At 40.8% G+C, this 17127-nt stretch overlaps 1 protein-coding gene and 1 long non-coding RNA gene across 7 annotated transcripts in view; both read left to right on the forward strand.

Moving 5' to 3' along the window:
• The window catches only part of LOC140497524 (oxytocin receptor-like), a 232729-nt gene extending 226366 nt beyond the window's left edge, over nucleotides 1-6363 (forward strand). For all 6 annotated transcript variants that reach the window (XM_072598597.1, XM_072598595.1, XM_072598600.1 and 3 more), the window contains one exon: nucleotides 1982-6363. In XM_072598597.1, coding sequence (XP_072454698.1) covers nucleotides 1982-2128 — 147 coding nt within the window. In that variant the 3' untranslated portion in view covers nucleotides 2129-6363. The remainder of the gene's footprint in view (nucleotides 1-1981) is intronic.
• A 4584-nt stretch (nucleotides 6364-10947) lies between these two features.
• LOC140497527 (uncharacterized) lies at nucleotides 10948-16730 on the forward strand. The gene is made up of 2 exons (XR_011964716.1): nucleotides 10948-15868; nucleotides 16517-16730. It is a non-coding gene; the product is annotated as an uncharacterized lncRNA (long non-coding RNA).
• Nucleotides 16731-17127: the final 397 nt, after the last annotated feature.

Below are 17127 nucleotides of genomic sequence, written 5' to 3' on the forward strand. Positions count from 1 at the left end.
TCTAGGCAAATGTGTGCTTCCTATCCTCTAGTAGATGCTTCATGCCTGGCCAAGAACCCATTGCTCCTGAATTTTCAACCTGGGATCAAAAATCTAATTTCTATTTTTTTTTTGATAATTTGACTTAATGAAAGAAATATTGATTTGGAGTCAGGAATGCTGGGTTTGAATATGACTTTTACATGCATTCATTAGCTATGTGGACTATGCCTCAGTTTCTGTTTCTGTAAAATGCAGATTTAAGAGCACTTATAGGGCCCATCTCACAAGGCTGTTGTCAGAAAAAAATGCTTTATAAACCTGAAAGTACCAACTATACAAATGAGTAATTGTGAGTATTCATTATTATTATTTCCATATCTTTCTTTCTTCTTTGAAGCCCTGGACTTTAAACTATAGCAATGAAAAACCCCTGCCCCCATCTTTGCATCTTCAGTTTCATACTGAAGACTTCAAAAAACCTAAAGATAGTGGAGAGAGTGCTAAAGATGGAGTTGCGAGAGCTGCTTTCACCTTGCTGCCCATGTGTCTGGAGAAGCCACTGAACATCTCTAGGCTCACTTTCTTCATCTATAAGTGATGTTGCCCCTCACCCACCCAGTTCCTGAATGTGTTTGGAATTCAGCTCCAAGCCCCATGCTGCTTCCCAAACCCCACCCCCATTCCAACTCCCTTTTTGGGTGTCGTCTTCCAGCATTAGAATGGAAATTCTTTGAAGGCAGGAACTGTCTTTTTACTTATATTTGTATCCCTTAACACAGTGCCTGGAACATATTGTTTTAGGGATGTTGGGGGAGGGGGTGTGGTACCATCTGCACTTTCATCTTTTGGCTATGGTCTGGCAATGCCTAATCAATTAATCAAATGTATTTGTTGGTTGTTGTCCTTCATTCTCGAAGAGGACCAAAATGACATCACCATGATAAAGTGAAGTTTCAGTGTGTCTGACTATGACTGATCAAACCAATATGAACTCAGAATGCTTTATCACAGATAGTCCATGTGAATATTTGGGGTGGTTACTCCAAATTTGCATGTCCTACATTTCCTTTGTGCTGTCTCAATTCTGCTTCGCTCATAGAGCACAGCACCCTTTCTGGTGTGGGCACGCCATGCTGAGCAGTCCTGCACCAGTGTCTCCCATGTCGCACAGTCAAATCCTAAGTTCTTGAGGGGCACCTTGAGAGTGTGCTGCTAAACTACAAATGGCAACTCCATAGAATTTACCAGTAGGATAGTTCATCCACATCTAAGAAGGCGGCATTCAATGCCATCAAAAACAAAGAACAAGCAAAGCTTGGAGAGATGCAGGATTCCTGGCTCAGTAAGAAGGGAGATGAATCATATGTATTTATTAAGCACCTATTATATGACAGGCACTGTTCTAGGTGCTGGAAATACAAAGACAAAAATAAATAAATCCCTACTCTCAATGAATTTGCGTTCTATAAACATATACAGAACAAATATATGCCGTATATATATAATATAAAATGTATATATATATATATATATATGAATACAATATTGTGAGGGGGTCATTGTCTGTTGGGGAATTAGGAAAGGGATCATGCAGAAAGTGCTTCATGAGCCACTCGTGAGCCATGAGCTATTGAAGGAAGCGAGGTAGTCTATAAGGTGGAGGTGGTGAAGAAGTGTATTCGGGGTAAGAAGGATGGCCAATGCTATGGTAAGGAAAGAGGAGATGGGGTATTGTGGGTGAGGAACAGAGAAAGAGCAGCTCAGTTTGACCCAAAATGGGGAGTAGTGTGTGATGGGGGCTGGGAATCAAAGCTAATTGCAGGGATCTTATCTCAGAAGCAATAGGGAACCACTGGAGTTTTCAGAGTTGAGGACTGACATGTTTAATTTATGCTTTAAAAAATAGCTTTGTCAGTTGTGTGGAGGATAGATAGAGTGGGGGAGGGCTGGAGGCAGAGATCATACCTACTGAAGCCTCTTTTTTGTTGTGCTTTTTCAGCGTCAGACCATTGAACTGATCCCGCTCACAGAAGTCCATTATTGGTACCAAGGGAAGACTTACCTCTATTATATCTACGGCCTGGAGAACAAGGTGTATGCACTGGACTACCCAGAGAGATACTGCTGTGGCTGTACTATCATATAACCACTGGTCAGGACTCTGCCTAAAGAAGGAAAAGAGGAGATTGAAATATGCATCCTTCAAGGAAGAAGAGATAACAGTTCGGGTCTGAGTCCTCTGGTACACTTTTTTAAAAAATGGAACATTTGAAAACCCTGATATATTTCATTACAAATGGTTCCTGCAATTGGATACTTAGGGAGCATCAACTTAAACACCGCTGATTAGTCTAGGAATAAATATTTGCACCTAACAAGGACAAAGCCCTCTGCTAGTAGATTCAGCTCCTCAACACATAGTAGATGCTTAATAAATGCAAGTTGATCGACTTACTGACTCAACAACTATGTATTGAATACCCCCTCATGGCAGCAACATAACAACATATAGCGCTTCTTCTCACATTTCTTTATATTTGCTTTTTATGTAAAGGCAGCTAAGAAGCAATGGATAGAGAGCTGGCTTCAGAGTCACCAAAGACCTGAGTTCAGGTCTTGACTCTCTCACATACTAGCTGTATAACTGGGCAAGTCACAACCTTTCAGTGCCTCAGTGCTCATAAACTATGAATTTCAGAGCAGATACTGATCTTGACTGGTGAAGAGGAATTTCCTTATCATGAATTCCCTACATAGATGAAATCACAATCCTCTCTTTTTAATGTTCAAGTGACTTGTGTTCATGGTGTTTTCCCTCATTGTATGGAAGCCCCTTGAAGTCACATAGTGTTTCAGTTTTGTCTTTGTATCTGTAGCCCTTCACATAGTCAAAGGTTTAAAAATATACTTGTTGAATGAATGGATTAACAAGTTAATTCATTAGTTTAGGTCTGGCCTTGGAATTAGGAAGACCAAAGGTTTAAGTCTTGCCTCTGATCTTTAGTAGCTCTCTGACCATGAGCAACACCCTTAACTTCCTAGGACCTCCAGCAGCTCACTAAGACATAGTAATTATAAATTTGCATTGCTAGAAGTAGTTTCTATATCAAGAGCTCTTCCAGCAAGAATAGGTTCCCAGTTCCAGAAAAAAAAGCAAACAAAACGTAGAGGTAATGTTGTACAGTGGTTAGAGCATTAGACTTGGAGCCAGGGAAACATGGGTTCAAGTCCTTCCCCTTATGCTTGCAACCTGTGAGACCTAGGCAAATAACTTCTTCTGTTAGCCTCAGTTTCCTCTGAAGTAATAATGATAATAATGATATTGATAGTAGCCCCTGTGCCAAGTGCTGGAAAATGGAAATGACTTCTTTAATGCCCACCTGCCTTGTGTGATGTGAAGTTCAAGAGACATAGGTAAATCACTTCTACACAAGCCAGTCATTACTATCATGGAGAGAGAAGGCTCTAAGTACTAGGGGGAGAGGCATGCCTTGATGAGCCCCGGCCCCTGCCTTCTTGGGCTTTGTAGTGAACTGTGTTGGTAAAGCTTTGGAGGTTTATCCACTCCATCAGCTGGTGTTGAGGACAGGCTTAGTGCCTGTCCTGCGGTCTAACGACTGCATCAGCTTTAGACTGGGTGCTGCTGGGAGGCCTCAGTGAGAGAACATGTGTGAAGTGATTTGACCTGGGTTAAGTCCAAATCCATGCAATAAGATCCACTGTTGTTATATAGGCTTCTCCAAGTTTTATCTCTTCCTTCACTATATTTGGAAGTGATTTGGTCCGTGGGGAATAGTTCCAGAGAAAGCCCTCTGGAAACACTTTATAAAGTTCTCTAATGATCCTTTATCTTCTGGTTGCTGCTCTGTGGTCATTAACGGTCCTTGATGGATGTCTGTGGATATTGGCAGGATGGACCCTGCAGCTGTGAGAGTCACCACTTTAGAGCTGGAAAGGATCTGAGGAAGTCACCCAGTTCAAGCTCAATCATTCTATAGATGAGGAAACTGAGGCCCAGAATGGCCAAGGGTATTCTAGAAGTGAGTGCAAATGCAGAAATTGAAGCGAGGGCGTCTTACTTCAAATTCAGCACTTTTACCATAGTGCCAGTCTGAGGACATGTTTTTAGGGAGATTTCAACAGTCATGAAACATGCTATTATTTTGATTTTTTTAAGAGAAAAAGGGATCATTTGGTTCCTAAAATCTAAACCATTCTAGGAAGCTTGGCTTATGAACTCATCAATTCTCTCACCTTCACAATTATGGGATAAACACAAACACACACGTGTACATATATACGTATATGTATATACTTACATATATACATACACACTATATACATACATACATATACACATTGCTGTTTAACTTACCTGTCTCTGCTAGTCAAATTAGAAGCAGAAATACAATAACTGACTGGTGCCTTGGATGAGGAGAACTCACAGGGAAAGGCCGACTGGGATCCTGCTCTGGGGGCCAAAGGAGAATGAGCAGAGTAAAATGTTTTGAAAGCACATGGTATAATATGAAGCACACTGGACCAAATGTTAGACAACATGGATTCTAGTCTTAGTTCCACCACTCAGGGACTAGGAGATCTTGGTTTACACATCTACAAAATGGGAATATTGAGTCCTAGCTTCAGTCCACCTCTTAGAGCTGGTAGGAGGACTGGATGACATAATGATTGTGAAGATGCTTTATCAGGGGCAAAGTCCTATGGGAGAGCAAGTGGAAGGGAAGGAGTCATAGGAGCTGATGAGTGGCTATTGGTAGGAAACCATATTTAGTCTTATGAAAAGAGAGTTTTCAGAATCTTTGTGCTGATGGCAAGCAGCTAGGGTAAAGGGTGAGGTTGGGCTGGACATGGGGAGGAGACTGGGGCACTACCTTGTAAGGAAGGACACAGAAGTGCCTGGGACACTATAACAAGACCATTGAAGATTCGGTCAATTCTAGAGTTTAGATGGGTGAGGGAAGGAAGGTTCATCCTTGCACACTACAATGTTGTTAATGTCCTCTACCTTCAGACTCCTGGGATGAAGTCCAGGCTTCACATCCCAGTCATGGTTCTGAGGATTGCTGACCTTTCACTTGACCAGCATTGGATTTTTCTACTCATACAGTTGGTGGGAACCTGAAAATTTGCGAGATGAAGAGGAGAGTATGGAACTATGATGAGAAAGAATAGGCATGGATCCCTTTGAGGTCCACATTGCTGTCAAAGCCTGATCCTTAGACTGGAAAAGTAGATTATAGGAAAGGAAAAGGATACTAAAGGTTTTGCCTGCCACCTCCTGGTCTGCTTCTCAGACCCACCCTGATCACCTATCTACTCTCAATGTTCTTCAAACATAGCTATTCAAGAGAGAAGTGATGATAAGAGGTAATACATCAGGTTTACCTGTGTGGAGAGTATTGTCAGACTAGGCTGATTACAACGATGATAAAAACTGGCATTTATATAATTAATCAATAAGGACCTATTAAGTGCTTAGTATGTGACAGACACTATTCTAGACTCAGAGAATAAAAGACTAAAACAAACAGCCCTTGACCGCGAGGAGTACTGCATTCTAACACATAGTACTTTTAAGTTTACTATGACTAACTGATGCCTTAAAGTTTACAAAAATACAGCATGTGCGAAATCTCATTTGATCTCCCTAATAACCTTGTGAAAGTGACACCATAGGTATTATTTTAGAGATGAGAAAATGGAAGTTTAGAAAAATCCAGTAGGTGATAGCTGATCAGGTTGAATAAAGTATGGTACATGAATCTAATGGAATCTATGTCATCAGAAATGACAAAGATGAAGAAATCAGAGAAATATGAAGAAATTTCTAGAGAGAGAAACAAGCAGAGTCAAGAGGACTGGGCATCCAGTAACTGTAATAATATACATGGGAAGGATAAAAAGAAATGAAGCTGAATACTATATAATTACAATGACCAAACTTGTTCCTGAGAAGAGCTGAGAGATGGACTTTACTTGTATCATTGAAGAAGGGGGAGGTAATGAGTAAGGCACACTTCACTACCAGTTGCACACTCTTGATAGGTTACTTGTATTGGCTAAACTCACTTTTTTTTTACTTTTATATAATAGCATTTATACAGTGTTTCACAAAGTGCTTTACAAATATTTAGCTTCATCCTTCCAACAACCATAGATAAGTGTCTGAAATAAGATTTGAACTAAGGTCTTCCTGATTATAGGTCCTTGACTTCATGAACTTTGATCCCTGACTGCTCTTCTCTGTTGGATCCAAGATATGACTTGTTGGGTACGATAAGAGGGGGGGATATGGTGGGAAATGAAATGGAAATGAGATGGAAAAACAAATGATGTCAATAAAAATATTTAATATATGAACATCTTTGTCCCCAGATCCTGGAAGACTATATCTCTAGTCTTGTTGACCTCTCCACCAAGTAAGCATTGCCAAGACCATTGCCAATGAAGGCCTCACCAGGTGCCAGGAAAGTGGATCAACAGCTATGTGTTATTCTAATTGGTTCTGCTTTCTGCCATTAAAATGTAAGAGGCAAGACAACACCTTCTATGTCCATAACCCAACCTAGGCTTCCTCTGGGACTATTAATGGAAAAAAATAGACCTGTCTTTCCTTGGCCTTTTAATGACTGTTGAGTCCTCCTACTCTGTTATCGACTTTTACTGTTCTCACTCGAGATACGAAATGACTAAGCATGATATCTTTAAGGCTCACCATCATCATAGGGTCTATTTATCTATGCCTAGCTGTGCCAAAAGCTTGTTGAAGTCGGTAGAAGGGGGGCAAACAACTTGATGATGGCAAAGAACCCGTCCTTCTCCCATAGTCCTATTCTATTAGCCAGAGCTCACTGATGTCTTGAAGACAAACACAACTTTAAAGGGATTTTTATGCCTTGCCCTTCTTCATAATTATTTATTGATTTCTTTCCTTAAGATTGGTCCCTATTCTATAATAGGTAAGGGAGATACAGGAATAAATGAGACAAACACTGTTCTTCAGGTTCTTACAATTTAGGAGGGACAAGGAATACATATATAAACAGAAAAGTGGGCTTAGAGTCAGCAGGTCTGGGCTTAAGTACCATCTCTGACATTTACTAGCTATGTGATCCTGCTGCATATGAACCAATAAGCGTTTATGAAGGACTGACTGTACGCCAGGCACTGGATATCCTGGGAGTACGAAGCCAAATCAGAAATGGGACCAAAATTGTTCTGTGCCCTCAAGAAGCTTAAGCATTATTGGGTGTGAGAGTAAAACAGCATGAAAATAGAAGAGGGTAATCAGAGTTAATAACCGTTTATAAAATACCTATCAAGTGCTAGACACTGTGCTATTCACTGGGGACACAAATACAAAAAAATAAAGACAATCCATGCCCTCAAGGATCTTACTATGTAATGGGGGAAGACACCCTAAGTAAGGATGCTGAAAAGGAGAAGGAAGAGGTACCTGAGGCAGCTAGCTGACACAGTGGATAAAGTGAGAGCCTGGAGTCTTCCTGAGTTCAAATCTGGCCTTAGATACTAGCTGTGTGACTCTTGGCAAGTCGCTTAACCCATTTGACTCGGTTTCCCCATCTGTAAAATGAACCGGAGAAGAAAATGGCTAAATTACTTCATTTTCTTTGCCAAGAAAATGTCAGATGGGATCACAAAGAGGCAGACATGACTGAAATGACTGAACAACAAAAGATGTGCCCAGATGAGGAGCCTGGTGGAGATGTCATAAGTGTCATAGAGTAGTGCAGCCAAGTGAGAGATGTGGAGATGTTCTGGGCTGAGTTCTCTCCTTAAAAGGAGGTTTTGGAGCTCATGACTATATTCTTTCATCAGAGGAGAGTGATGATGTGGAGTACCAGGGCTCATGGGATCTTGCAAGGTGATGAGATTTTCAATAATAAGCTTCTTGGGAGTCATTTGAGGAAGGAGAGCATGTTAATAACCAGGGGGACTCAGATAGGTTTTCCATAGGAGGAACCCATCAGCTGAATGAAACTGATAATTCCAAACAGTGGCAATGAGAAGGAAATGCCTTCTAGACATGAGGTACAAACTGTACAAAGGTCCAGGAGCAGGAGATGAAGCATTGAAATTACTGGATAGCACCTCTCATTTCTCTGGCATGTAGTGTGTCTGAAGGGGAATGATGGGAAATGAGCTTGGAAAGGCTGATGGAGACAGATTGGGAAGAGCTTTAAAAGCCAAGCTTAAGCTTGTCTATTTTATCTTGAAGACAAAAGAGAATCACTGAAGGCTCTGAAGGAAGAAAGTGACAAAGAGAGCTGGAGGAAAATTACATTGACAGTTCTTATCATGAGAGAATTGTTTAAATTCTGAGTAGTCTTAGTTTTTCATCTATAAAATGGGAATTAAATACTTGTACTGTTTTTAATCTCGGTTTCATGAGGAAAATTCTTGGCAAGCTGTTACTAAAATGTTAATATTATACAATTATTGACTATAAGAGCACTGGAAGGGTACAAACAAGATATTATGGAAGTTCGTAGAAGGAAAGGACACTTTCAATTGAGAGAATCAGGGAAACACCAAACAGAATATCTTTTTAAAAATAAAAAAAGACTTTATTTTTTAACTTACAGAATAAAACAAGCATTTCCATAGCATAGTAAAACATCCAATATGTTAAAGATTTCTCATTTCATTAGGGTAGAATCCTGCCCTACTGATATAGATGGCAAACTCTGTGATTTAGGAGATCCTCCCAGGGGTTGCTTAATGCCCAGAAGGTTTCAGTGACTTGCCCATAGTCATACACTGCATCTCCAAATTTTTCATGATTCACTCTAGAGAAATGATTGCTTTTGGGGTGCGGACAAAAGATCTGGGATGGGAGTGGGAGATTCCATTGGGTTTGAGTCCCTAGATTGAATGAAAGGAAGAAATATTCTGATTTTTTTTCTCTTTTCTTTTAGTGAAGGCATTGAATGCTTTGATTAAAATGCTAATGTGACCTAAGAGAACATGATGGGTTGGTTAGTTGAGGTTAGATGGGACGAGAGGATGAGATAGTGAGTAAAGTTGATGTTAAAAGATTGGGAGAGGCATTCTTCCAGGAGAATTTTGAAAATGAGGGGGAACTGTTTTGAGGGTAGGAAGCACTAATATCTTGGCTGTTGAGGTGATTGAGAGAGAATAGAAAGCTAACACCCAAACTCGTCATTTTATGGAGACTCGTTCAGGTCTTCCTGCCTTTGACCATAAACATAGCCACCAGAGGGCAGCAGATACCAGGACACGACTTCTTTACTTCTTAAAAAAATGTAGCCTATCATATATGACTAGGTTTACCAGATAGGAAGAAGCTTTTCCACTTCATAAGTAGAATAATAGAACAGTGGAGCTAAAAGGGTCGATCTATTCAAAACCCTTTCATGCTACTTTTGCCATGTGTCTTAATGCCTTCCTCTATAGTCTGTATAAGCATGGGTCTAGGACTGGCCTGCACAAGCAGTGGCACGCTAAAGGACTTTGGGCTGCTGCAAAAAAAATCCTCTACATTCTTTGCAGGCCTCCAGAAGTCCTTTAGCGTGCCTGTGGGCCATAATCTTCCCATGGTCCGCAGGTCGTGCAGGCCTGGTCTAGGACTTAAGACATTCCAGGCTAGACCAGGACAAATCAGTTCATGGGCAAATGAAAACTGCACAAAACTGGAGCAAAAAGCTGGCAATGAACCATGACATAGTGTTCTAATAGGCTCTTGGCATTCTTGTCTTTGGCTGGATGGCTTCAGCTACAGGGAAATGGCAAGGGAACTGAATTTGTAATTAGTTTCTCAGATCTGCTACTTACTGCCTTTCTTGGCTTTAGTTTATTCCTCTGTAAAATGAGTATAAGAGATCAGCCTCCCATAGAAGGTTTTGTGTCTGCATAGACAGGCACCTTATCTTTCTGAACTCCATTTCCTGGAATGACTTGAAAGAAAGAATACATTCATTAGGAGAGGGTCCTGAAAATGACTTCCCAGGGGACAGAGCATGAGATGCTTACATGGGCAAGGAGTATGGAAAAGAAGAAAAATGAAAGGATGTGGAGTTAACATGGATTTTGAGACTTGGATTCTTTTGTCCCTTCCTGCTGAGTTTGGCAATTGGGTATGGATATTATTGTACCACTGTAGCATTGGGAGGTGGCCTGATCCTGCTGAGATCTCATTTTCAGACTTGAAGACACCAGCTTCAACTAGTAGATTGTGGTAGATGCACCTCTGCACCAGATTAGAATTCTTTGGTTAGCTATGTTCCTAGTCAGCAGCCCGGCTTGTCAGTCCTAAAGACATTCTGTTCCTATGGTTATGAGCATGCTCCCATCATTTCCAGGTCCTCTAAGGTGAATGTGGGCCCAAGACCTGACTTTCTGGAGCTGGGGAAAGGAGGAGTATACTTATTCCCTACTGAGTTAGAGTAAGACTTAATGACTTTGATGAAATATGGATGGTAAGAGTGCTCCCTACTCATTATTTCCTTGATATGATTATATATTTTCCCTAATACAATCAAGCTATTTCCTTAACTGTAACACTGTGATTTGAGGGAGTAAAAAGAAATAATGGAACTGCAAGGGATAAGAGTGACCAGTAGGTGGGAACTAGAACCAAGGAGGGACAAGTAGTTGGCAGGTACTGTACCCCCAGAGAAAGATACAGGGATGAAGTTCTGGGTTGCCAGCAAATTAAATCAGTTCTCAGTCAAAGGATTGCACAAGACCTCTTTTACATGAGGCAGTGGGATCAGATGATTTCTGAAATCCCCTTTAGCTATATGGCCCTATTCAGAGGTATTTCGGACCCAAGAAGAATAAAGCCTCTGGAGCAGAGGTGGGGAACCTGTGGCCTCAAGGTCACATGTGGCCCTCTAGGTCCTCAAGTGGGGTACTTTGATTCCAAACCTCACAGAACAAATCAGTTTGGATTCAGTCAAAGGGCTTCACTTGAGGACCTAGAGGGCCACATATGGCTTCGAGGCCACAGGTTTTTCACCTCTACTCTAGGAGCTTAATGGTGAACATCTTCACCTAAGTCCCTGCAAAGTGCTCCCTCTTAAGGAGGGAGAAGAACATTTCAGCGTCAACCTCAGCCTCAGTTTCCTTTCCCTCTCCACCTTGGACAAAGGAGGACCTTGTGAAGTAACTGAGAATGAAACTGAAGATTAATGCTGAGGCATTAGGGGGCTGTTTTTCTAAAGTTACATGTCAAGCTCCCATCAGTATGCTTCCTCTTGGATTATTTGTTGATATCAATTAATCAGACCTCATTAGTTTTTGGAAATGGATATTTGGTACAGTCATATAATTGGCACAAAGCATCCCCATCTCACCCAACTCAAAGACATATTCTCCCACAAGTATAAATGTGGAATCTAGTGGAAAATGTTTAGTTTATAGCAGGTGTGGGAAAGAGTATACCTCATGGCTCTTAGAGATACTGCTGCTGAAGTTTTCACGCTGATCTCCTTAGATATAATATAGAGGTTTGCTTTGCTTTGTTTTGCTGGGTTCCTTGTAGAAAATAGAAACTTCTCTTCCCCATCACATCTAATCTGTCCTCAGGCTCTTGATGCAGCCACTACAGATAGTCACTGCTGTTCCAGGCCATTGCTATGACAGTGACAAAGAAATCCAAATCATGGAACCTTTTGCCTTGATCTGTTTTTCTGGTCAGTTGTTTCTGATAGTAGACACCTTATAATTTCCTCTATTTATTAATGTTCTAAATTTTTAGTTGCCTCATGGAGCCATTGGCTTCATTTAGCTATAATTATTATTATAAACTGTATTGTAATTTTCAGGAAGTACATACCTGAATGGTTTTCTACCTTCTGTTGTAGGGTGTTTAATCTCCTTCAATTCATCCTTCATGAATGCTTATTTCACATAGGATTCCATTTCTTATCTCTTGATAACTTTCTTTTAGGTACTCTTGCAGGCCTTGTGGCCCAGCCATTTTTCTTTCCTGAGGCCTTACTTAACATTGTGGTGAGTTTTTTTCTTCTGGATTCATCTCTTGGGCATCTCAGCCCAAAATGTGTGTTCTTGGTTTTGGGTGGGTTTTTTTTTTCTATCTCCAACATTCTTTCCCAGTTTGACTTTTTATGCTAGGTCCTAGTTCTACCTCCCACTAGATTCTTAAGTGGGGTAATCGGGATCCATTCGGTTCTGATCTCTATTTCTTGAGATCTTGCCACTTGCTTCCATCTCCCCTGATGTGTTTTTATTCAGAGAGTGGGTAGGTTTCAGTGTCCCTAATCAGTTCGCTGTGCCAATTGTTTTCAGTCCAGGTCCTACTGCAGGCATCCGTTCTCCCTCCTGCCCCACCTCCCACAGGGTCTCCTTGTCAAGGTTCTTCAGGTTCTGCCAAAAAAACCTGAGGTCATGCAGGCTTTATTTTTGGCAGAACACCTCTGCTGTCATTTGGAACTTCTGGCTCTTTGTGCAGATATGGAGTGAAAGGAGGGATTTGCCAATTTCATCTTTGCACTCTTTGATCATTGTTTGATCTGGTCCCTTTTAAAAAGATAATTGCTGGCTTATTTGTGGAGGAGCCTTTTGTACCACCATCTTAACTAGGAGTGCAGTGTTTATTTTGTACAACAACCAAGAAAAACAGAATCACTCTACGTGCTTTCTTTCTAGTTTATCTCCAAAATGGTTTTCATCCTCTCCAACTGAAAAGATCATTAGCATTTAAGGAGACAGGCTGGGGAAGCAACAGGCCTCTGTACTCAGAGCTGGTGGGTGGATGGCTGAAATGAATGGTTGGAATAAGTAGGATAATACTTGAATTTGTGGTCTCCATGGTTAAGCCCCAGGTTCAGGTCCATTATAAAAGCACTTTTCCCCTCAATATGTTTCACTCTTAGTTTCAGAATCCATTTGCCTCTCCGAGGTCTCTAAACCCAGTCATTATCTAACCCCTTCAGCTCTGATTTCTTCATAGTCCATACTCTTTCATTCACACATCATTTTCTTTCCAAGTTTTCACTTAGGAAATTGATTCTTGCTGCTTGACTTTTATCATATAACCGATTGAGGTCATTTATCAGCCATACCATTACTGATATCCCTGGAGACTGTCCTTTTACTAGCTGCTGCAGAGTGAAACCAAATGACAGGCTCCAGGAGATAGAATTCTGTTCACCCCCAGCCAAGCGGCAGAGCTCTGCCTTGGTTTCTGAGGATCATATTAGGAAAGAAATATTGACCTCTGTAACAATTAAGCATTTCAAATGAGAAAATGTCACCAAAACATTTTTTTTAATAGTATAAGGGGCCAAATAAATGTAAGTTACTATTTTTATTAATCACTTCAGTGGCCCTCAACTTTCTCATCTCGAGAACAAGGAGGTTAGACAGCTCTATCATATTTGCCAGCTCTAAATTCTGTGACTTAGGTCCTTGGGTATGATGGAAAGAAGGTCAACCCTGGAATCAGAAAGTCCTGATTTTGAGTCCAACCTGTGACACCATACGATATTGGGCAAATCACTTAATATCCCAGTGTCCTGGCCAACTCTCTAGCCTACATTTTATGGAAAAGTTATCCATCTGTACCATTGGATCCTATGAGATCCCCACACCTGATGGAAATAAATTTGGACCCCCTCCTGCCCACTTCCACTCTAGAAGTTCTTAAGTTTGGATATGAAGTGCCTGGGAATTTTCATTTGGGGATCTCTTAAAGGGTGTAACTGGTAGATTCTCTTATCGCTTTGCATTCCGGTTCTAAGAGATCTAGGAAAATTTCTTTCATGATTTCTTGAAATATGATGTCTAAGCTTTACATTTTTTCTGGTCATGATACTTAAATGACTTCTTCTTGATCCATTTTCCAGGTCAGTTTTTTTATGAGATATCTTATATTTTCTTCCATTTGTTATTCCTTTGACTTTGAATACATTGGATCTGTGTTCCATTTCTGCAGTGTGAGCAACAGAACTGCCAGTTGGAATACCTTCCTGCTTCCTCCATGGCATTAGGCCCTCCAAGAATAATCTGGAAAATTCTTCTTGCTCTAGAGCACAGTTCCAGACCTCAATTCAGTCCCCATGTGGAAATGCTCCATGAGGCACCCTCTTCGCTATAGAATCAGTCCCATCTCTTCAGACCTCTGTTTCCTTTGGCTCACCTGGACTGGAAGAAATGATTCACTGTGATTTTTCCTTGGATTACCCACTCAGCATTCAGTCTGGTACATTTTCTAGGTCTTCCTGAAATAGTTGTGCAAGAAAGCTTGGTTACCCTATTTCCTCTGTTCTACCATCTTGGCTCATTTCCTTTCCTTGCAAGCCATACATAATGTTTTGCTGGTTTCTAATTGGCTTACAGGAGAGCAGGGATGCCTGCTGTCTAGCTTGGAACTATAGTTCCATTGATAGGTTCGATTTTTTATGTTGAACACACATAAAAGTAAAGTTCTAGAGGCACAGACTTGTCAAATATTAGGTATAAAAGAGCTTCAAAGTCTACCTAATCCAACCTATACCAGATAGAAAATCCCCTCTCTATTGCCAACAAATAGCTTTTTATCCTTCTCTTGAAGATCTCTAGTGAGGAGGAATCCTACTACCTCTCATAACACCTTATTTCACTTTCACAGAGCTCTCAATCCTAGGGATATCTCCTTTACCTCGAGTCTTAATTTACTTCTGCAATTTCTTCTACCTAATGCCCCTAGTTTTATCCTCTGAAAAACTACAGAGACAAAAGGTTTACTTTTTGTTGTTAGTTTTAGTTCTATCCAACTCTTCCTGACCCTGTTTGGGGTTTTCTTGGCAAAGATATTGGAGTGGTTTGCCATTTCCTTCTCCAGTTCATTTTACATATGAGGAAACTGAGGCAAACAGGGGTCCAAACTGAGGCTTAGCTAGTGTCTGAGGCCAGATTTGAACTCAGGAATATGAGTCTTCTTGACTCTAGGACCAGCATTGTATCCATATTATATCTAAATCTATATATCTTACTACATCGCATTTTAAGGAAAAAGTTCATAATCTATCCCAGATGTTGCAAAAATAGAAATTTCTTAGCTGAAAAAAATTAAGCTGAAGGAAAAAGTAGATGACAGAGTAAAGATGTCATTGTGGTTTCATCTTTGGATAGCACAATATTCAGTGCTTATTGGTGACCAGCCAACTTTTCAGCACAAATAAATAGATGGTTGTTGGTATCTACCAGGAATGGGGCTTTTGACTTTAAAACTGGGTGTGCCCCTCAGGCATATCAGCAATGTGTCAATAAGCAAGCTTTAGTCTGCCACAGGGAAGAGAGCCATCCTAATGGAAATTCCACTGTTTTTCTGATCCCATAGGCCCCTAAAGAAGGCAGGGGTGAGGTTAGGTCCATCTATCCAATGACTGCTCTTCTAAAACTGTGGTTCAGGCTTGAGAAACCTCAAGATTTGGGGTAACAATTTAACTTTCAGTGTTCTGATGATGATAAAGGAGTTCCTAAATGTAGAAAACAAAGACACTCTAAAGGGAAAAAAGCATCTATAACTACTATCGTGTTTGTGTACATCAATTTGGTGTGCAATTCCTAAGTAACTTCTAGGATAACTGCCACAGCTCAGCAGTCACCTAACAGCCATAGAACCTGGAAGGCTGAAGATTCTGTATCTGCTGAATAATCATGGAAGTTCCCCTGAGGCCCAGTCCTCTCCAGGTGTCATGGGCCTAGCCTTCTTCTACTGAGGCTCTGAGAACCAGCCAGGGCCCAGCCAGGATTGTCTCATTTGTACCTTAGACTGCAGTGATGGTGAGAGCCGGAGACACAGGACCCATCCAAGTACATTGATTGTTACTGGACAAACAAATTAAAATCAGAGAAGGATTGGTGGGTTCTTATGGTAATCCACATCTGTTTGTTTCACTTCCCAGATGTTTCATCCTATTAGGGCCAATTCCACAATTCTTCAGAAAGACTGTGATGATTTTGGTTTAGAATTGAAAAAGAAAGTAGGGTTTGAGGTGGATTGGAAGGAGGAGAGCGCCAACTTGCTTAGACTAAAATTAACCCACTACTTGCTTATATGGATGAATGACCATGCAGACATAGTTTTCAGATTCATAGGGTACAGATTCATCACCAAATAGGTTGCCTATGAAGCCACTTTGAAAGAGCAGTGATTACACTTGGAGTATTGTATCCAGTTCTGAGTGTTACCTTTTAAGGATGTTGATAACCTTGGTACTTTGATCAGGATAGTGAAGGGACTGAAGATTCATTTAAGGAAATGAGGATATCACTAAGCTTATTGAGAGAATGCCAGGAGAAGAAGACAATGTAGTTGTCTTCAAGTGTTTGCAGACCGTCATGTGGCAGAGGGTTTAGATTTATTTTGACTGACTGTAAAGAGATGAATAGAGAGCGATGGATAAAACAATCAAAGACTCAGGTTGGCTTGGTGTAAAGAAAAACTTACTAATAATTAGAACCATCAAAAAGCAAAATTGGCTAAGGATTAATTAGTTTCCTTGGATGGAATGTCTTGAAGGGAAAACTGGATCATCGCTGACTGAGACTGAAGAAGCAGAAGATCAGAGGAAACCACTCTCTTCTGAAGCAGCAGACTCCACACTTGGGGAGCTCTAATGAATGGGAAGTTTTTCCTGACATTGAATTTAAATCTCTGTATATAGTTTCCATTCTCTGCTACTAGTTCTGGCCTCTGGGAACCACCAGAAAACAAATAAAACCCCTGAACTCTTCTTCTACATGAAAGCCTTTTACCAACTTGTAGTTGGTGATCTAGGCCAAATAATGCCACTTTATTTAAATGGCATAAACTTGATTCCTTTTTGTCTGATGCGCTTTCCACCCCAGGGGCCTCTGGAGTCAATGTCATAACACAAATGATCAATGACAATTATCTCAGACCCAATGGGATGGCAGGTCAATATTACAGCAGGCCAAGGAGGGAGATAATTGTGGGAAGATGGAGCCTCATCATATCCTCAAACAACATGGACGCAGCTACCTGTTCTGAATATTTATAGGGCTGGGTTTGTCCTAAATGTTGAGGGTAGTGGGTCTCTAGAAACCTACAACGATGATAATGGCAAGTATTTTGCCTACAAAACCTATCAGGTTCTGAGAACTACGGAG

This window comes from Notamacropus eugenii, chromosome 3, assembly GCF_028372415.1.
Source record: "Notamacropus eugenii isolate mMacEug1 chromosome 3, mMacEug1.pri_v2, whole genome shotgun sequence".
Classification (NCBI taxonomy): Eukaryota; Metazoa; Chordata; class Mammalia; order Diprotodontia; family Macropodidae; genus Notamacropus; species Notamacropus eugenii.